A 5,753-nucleotide genomic window follows, 5' to 3' on the forward strand; every position below is an offset into this window, starting at 1 on the left:
TTTGGAGAGGAGAAAAGATCAAAGTTTTTCCAACTCAAAAGACCAAGTTCCCTACAGATTAACCCTATTCATTTAGCTCCTCTTAAAGGAATGATGTGCTGAGCCACTGGGCAGACAGGTAAAAAGTTCAACAATTGCCAAAGCATTCTTCTGCTAATTCAACAGCCTTCTGCTCAAATAAATTAGCTTAGTCTTGACAGAGGAACAATACCTTTTCTCTTAGAAAAGAAGTACATTTGATATACACAAGTATGATAGGTTATTAAGATGTTAACCCGTTAGTTTAATCTATTAAAGAGAGCTGGATCTACCTACCACCCGATTTCTGGTGACTTATAATGTAAAGTGGGATCCATGGGTTTTAAAACATTAACATTCACATATCACTAGTGTGGAGATCCTATAATGGCAGGGGTTTAGAAAATCATAGACAACAGAAATAAAAGTGTGGGGATTTTAAGCTTTAGTCCTATTTTACTAGGCAAATAACAGAACCTAAGGGAAATGACTGCCTTACATGTATTCAGTTTACACATTTTAATTACTAACATGATTGTCATTAACCAAGGAACAGAATAGAGCTATTGCAACAAATCCCATCATTTGGAGAGTGCAAAAACTCAGCTTTGATTTGTTTACTTTGTTTGCTTTGCAAACAATTGCCGAGTTGAAAGTTTTTCTTAACAGATGCAATGTTTCTCCAGGCCTCGGAGCAGTGTACATTCCTTTAGTATGTAGAAAATTATATTGTTGCACGATGCTTTTCTTACTCTTCCAAAAGTAGTTGAAAGAGTAACAGTTTAGAACAGGCAGGGGGAGAGGGCAAAGCTGAAATCATTTATCAAAAGTCATTTTATTGACAAAATAGAATAGTCATATTTGTTCTTACAGGGGTAGCCTCTAAACTTTTTACAAAAAAATGTACAGACAGTATATCTTTTGATATGTACATATTTTACATATTTTTACAAGTTAACAAATAATTATATAAATACATCCTTTAATGTAAGAAACCCGTATTTACTTGGGGTGTATAATTAAGACATGGTTTTGTTTGTTTGTTTAAGGCATTTGCCTGGTCCTTGAGAAAACCCAAACCTTGCAGTCCCATTAGAACGAGATCATCTCTCCTCTGGGATGTGTTAATCACGAGAGTTTATGGGAGAGAGTGAATGTAGGTGTCTGGGGGAAGGAAGTCACAGCCCTCAAACATGTGCTGCACTTTGGGTTTCCAGGCCGAGCACAGGACCAGGAGTGAAAGCTTCTTGCCTTCCGTTCCAGAGATTGGGCCGAGTCGGCCCTTCTTTGCCAACAACAACAACAAAAATTAACATAGCCTTGCAGTAAGAGTTCCTTGCATATAAATGGCGGAGAGGGGGGAGGGAGGGGATGTGGTCGGCGAGTCTTCAATGCCAGGTATATTGTTCTAACCCAATCATTTAAGTCCCGGCTAATGGACACCATTAAGACTTCATTATCATGCTAATAGCAATCAACAGAGGCGAGGGGGGGCGGGGGTGGGAACTTCAGACAGTCAAAGGTCCCCTCTCCCCTTTTCTTCCCGCCCCCGCCTAGTCCTTTTCCGCGAAGTCTTCTCCTTTGGCCCACAGCCGCCCCCCTTCTAGACCTGGGATAATGGCATTTGTTTGGGATAGGACACCGAGCTGGCGGTGCCCGATCTCCACGTCAAACCCGTGCTGACATCGCTGTACATGGAGCCCCCTCCTCCCATTCCTCCGCCTCCCACTCCTCCTCCCCCGCCGCCGCCTCCCCCTACTCCTCCTACTCCTCCCCCCCTCCTCCTCCCGCGCCCACGGCGGTGGCGGCGGCTCCTGCGCCCGGGCCGGCTCCCTTGCTGGCCCAGCAGCAGCGGGTGCACAGGGCCCGCCACGACTCGAGCGTCTTTCCCGACCAGACCCAGACGCCCGAGGTGATGCCCACCACGAGGCACATGAAGTACTTGAGCATGAAGACGGCGTAGTCCGGCCGGCGGGCCTGGTCCGGCTGCAGGTCCCGCAGGCAGGGGCAGTTGTGGGTGGCCTCCCAGCGGGGGCGGTTGTGCTGCTCGTAGAAGAGGCAAGCTACCACGACGGCGGCGGGCACAGTGTAGAGCACGGTGAAGAGGCCCAGGCGGATCATGAGCTTCTCCAGCTTGTGCGTCTTAGTGGGGCCTCCCTGTTGCTTGATGACCGAACGGATGCGGAAGAGCGACACGAAGCCGGCAAGCAGGAACATGGTGCCGATGAAGAGGTAGATGACCAGCGGCGCCAACACGAAGCCCCGCAGGTTGTCCAAGCTCTGGTTGCCCACGTAGCAGATGCCGGCCACGGGGTCGCCGTCCACCGAGCTGAGCGCCAGCACCGCGATGGACTTGACGCTGGGCACCAGCCAGGCGGCCAAGTGGAAGTACTGCGAGTAGCCCGCGATGGCCTCGTTGCCCCACTTCATGCCCGCCGCCAGGAACCAGGTGAGCGATAGGATCACCCACCAGATGGAGCTGGCCATGCCAAAGAAGTAGACGAGTAGAAAGACCACGGTGCACAGCGCCGGGCCCGTAGTCTCGTAGCGCACGTGCTGCTCCACAGCGCCCAGCTCCTCGTACTCGCCCCGCCCTCCGGGACCCCCGGCTGCCCCCGCTGCGGCCCCCGCGGCCCCGGCCCCGCCGCCCGCCCCGCCCGCGCCGCCAGCTCCAGCCGCCCCGCCGCTGCACGCCACCTTCTCGTGCCCAGCCACCAGGCGCACCAGGTAGCCAACTGAGACGAAGAGGTAGCAGGCGGAGAGGAAGATGATGGGTCGCTCGGGATACTTGAAGCGCTCCATGTCGATGAGGAAGGTGGAGACGGTGGCGAAGGTGGAGACGAAGCAGAGCACAGACCAGAGGCCGATCCAAAAAACGGTGAAGGCGCGCTCGTCCTGGCTGAAGAAAGGGTTGTGGCAAGGCAGGGCGCAGTTGGCGATCTGCCCCGTCTTGACCCGGTTGTACAGGGGGTGCCTCTCGCTGGACACCGACACCATGGGCGCACGGCACTGGCAGCCGGGCTCGCAGGGGGAGGAGCCGCCGCCAGAGGCCCGGGATTTCCCGCCTCCGCCCCGGGCCGGGGGAGCGGGAGCCTCCGAGCTCTTGCCGCCGGCGCCCCGGTGCGGAGGCCGGCCCCCCGAGGGCCGGTGGTGCCCGGAGCCCGGGGGTGGCTGCTCGCCAGGCAGAGGAGGCGGAGGCGGCGGCGGGTGATGATGGTGTGGCTGGCTGGGCGAGGCGGTGGTGAGGTCAGTGCGGTTGTAGTCCATGCACAGGGTGTCCGGGTTGCCCTGCTCGGGCAGCCGGTCACAGCGCATCCGGTCCGGCCAGGCGAAGCCGTATTGGCGCATGAGTGGGGCGCAGCCGGCCTTGGCTCGCTCACACACTGAGCGGCAGGGCGGCAGCGGCTTCTTGTAGTCCTCCAGGCAGATCGGAGTGTACATGCTGCACAGGAAGAACTTGAGGTCAGGAGAACACTGGATCTCCACCAGGGGCCAGAACTGGTGCACCTCCAGGCCTGCTTCGTCTTGCGTGTCGTGGTTGAACTGGTTGGGCATGTAGGTGTAGTTGTAGCCGATGCCCTTGCACAGGGGCACGGTGATCTCTTGGCACGACAGCTCCTTGGCCGAGGCGGCGGCCGCCCCGCTGGAGCGCTGCAGCAGGGAGAAGGCAGCGATCAGGGAGGTGACTTCCAACAGGTAACTCCACTCCATACTTGGCTCCTCGCACACGGCCCAGTCGGCGGACCCGCACACCTCCTAGTCCTCCAAGTGTCCCTCTCGCCACGCTAGCTAGTTCTCCCCAAACGTCTCCCCGCTCCGCGGGAACTGCTGGAGGGGTGGAGAAAGGAAAGAGGGAGGGAGAGGGGGAAAGAGTAGCCTGGCGAGCAAGCCCTGTAGCGAGCGCCTTCCAAGCTTCCCCCAGGTACCAGCGGGGGCTGCGCTCTTCTCGCAGATCCCTCCCCCTACCCCTCTTCGCAGGATCTTTGGCTTCTCCAGGGAGAAGTGGGCTGTAAACGGAGCTGCCGATTGCGCCCCCTTAGCCTCCCCCGTCAGTGGCTAGTTCCAAATCTCACAGTCCGGGAAGCTGAATGAGGAAATCAATCCAAATCTCCCTCCTTCCCTCCCCCCTGCCCCCCACCCGCCTCAAGTCTCAGTAGCGGCTCCTTTCCACGGGAGCCAGGGGCGGGGGGAGAGAAAGCGCCACCCCCGCACTCCCCCCCCCTTCTCCGAGTCCCACAGCAGTTCCTTTGCGGCTTGGAAAGGAGTAAATCGAGAGGGAGCAAGAAAAGCACTGCAATCCTCCCCGGGGGGTTCTTTTCCCCTTACCCCCCCTTAAAAAAATTTTAGGTCCAGTTTCAGTCCGCCCGGAGGAGCGTTTCCAGTCGCAGTCTCATCGTCCTCCTGTTATTGCACTTGCTTTTTTTTTTTTTTTTTCCTCTTCTTTCGGGCCGCAGCCACTTTTTCTCCGGCTGCTTCTGGGCTGCCCCTGACTTTGCTGAGCACACAAGGTGGTGTGGCAGCAAGTTTCGCCTCCGCTCCCCGTGATGCAAAGTCAAGATGGCTGAGCAAAGATATAGTAAACTCCCTGAGTCCCGGTGTTAGTCTTTCCAGCTCTCTCTGCCCCTTAAGAACAGCCCAAGACCCGCAAACAAATTTCCCTCCTCAAAACCGAGCCGCCAAGCAGGGTTTCTCCGGACTCTACAGCGGCTAGTCTACGTCTTCTGCACCAGCTGCAGCTCTGCTCTCGGTCGGGTGCGGGCCAAATGGATCTCCCCTCCAGGTCAAAGTCGTGGCGGTGCTGCTAAGGGACGCGCCGGCTCGAAAGCAGTCTGGCTCCGCGTTAAAAAAACAAACAAACTAGCAAAACAAAAAAACCAAACACCCTATTTTCTAAGGCTGCTGCTGCTGCTGCTGCTGCTGCTTCTCCTGCTTCTGCTGCTGCTACTGTTCCTCCTGCTGCTGCTGCTGCTGCTCCTCCTCCTGCTGCTGCCGCTGTCTCCTCCGCGGGAGCAGCGCCCTTTGCACAACTTCCCAGTCTCCAGCCCCCGCTTGCTTCTAGTCGCGGCCTCATGAATATTTATACGGAACTGACTCAGTCTCCACCTCCTGGGTTAAGTCAGCCTATCTTTCGGAAGAGGGGGCGGAGACTTGGGACTCTCAAGTCTCAGCCCCACTTAAGGAGGTTCTCTATAATGCAGACTATATTCTTGTAAGTCGTACATGCAGACACTTTTGTGATAGCGATCTGGGGCAGGCGAGGGTTGGGTTAGGGTAAGGGGTGCTGGAGGTGTGGGGGTGTGTGCGCCTTTCGCTTGTTGAAGCCGTGGTTTTCCGGAGGAAGCAGTGAATCCGCCTCCTAAATTGCAAAGAAAAAAACAAAACAAAACCAAAAGCAACAGCAAATCAAAGTATCCCTCCTTTTTCTTCTGTAGGTATTTCGCTGGTTTGCATCTTTCTCTTACTTTGCATCCCCGAGAAGTACTGTCTGCACCCCGAATCCTTGGGTCGGTAGTTTCTGGATGAGTGTGACCTTGGCCAGCTTCCATCTCACAAGTACCGGGTTAATAAAGTTTCTTTATCCAGATGTGAATGAAGCTGTGCCAGTGGTCAGTGGGCTGTTGCTCTTTGGAGAAGGCTACGGAGTTGTATGTGCGCTTCCCGCACTGAGTAAAACAGCCTTAAATGGCAAAGCTTAGCAAGTTTCTACGGAGTAGAAGGGCCTGGCCAGGTGAGTG

The 5,753-nt window shown here is 55.5% G+C and overlaps 1 protein-coding gene across 1 annotated transcript; it reads right to left on the reverse strand.

The window, feature by feature from the left end:
- Positions 1-834: 834 nt before the first annotated feature.
- FZD8 (frizzled class receptor 8) lies at positions 835-5,192 on the reverse strand. Its single transcript, XM_052000532.1, is given in 2 exon segments — positions 835-1,797; positions 1,800-5,192. Coding segments are annotated over 2 exon segments (2,106 nt in total). The 5' UTR covers positions 3,730-5,192; the 3' UTR covers positions 835-1,621.
- Between the last annotated feature and the right edge of the window lie 561 nt (positions 5,193-5,753).

This window comes from Antechinus flavipes, chromosome 5, assembly GCF_016432865.1.
Source record: "Antechinus flavipes isolate AdamAnt ecotype Samford, QLD, Australia chromosome 5, AdamAnt_v2, whole genome shotgun sequence".
Classification (NCBI taxonomy): domain Eukaryota; kingdom Metazoa; phylum Chordata; class Mammalia; order Dasyuromorphia; family Dasyuridae; genus Antechinus; species Antechinus flavipes.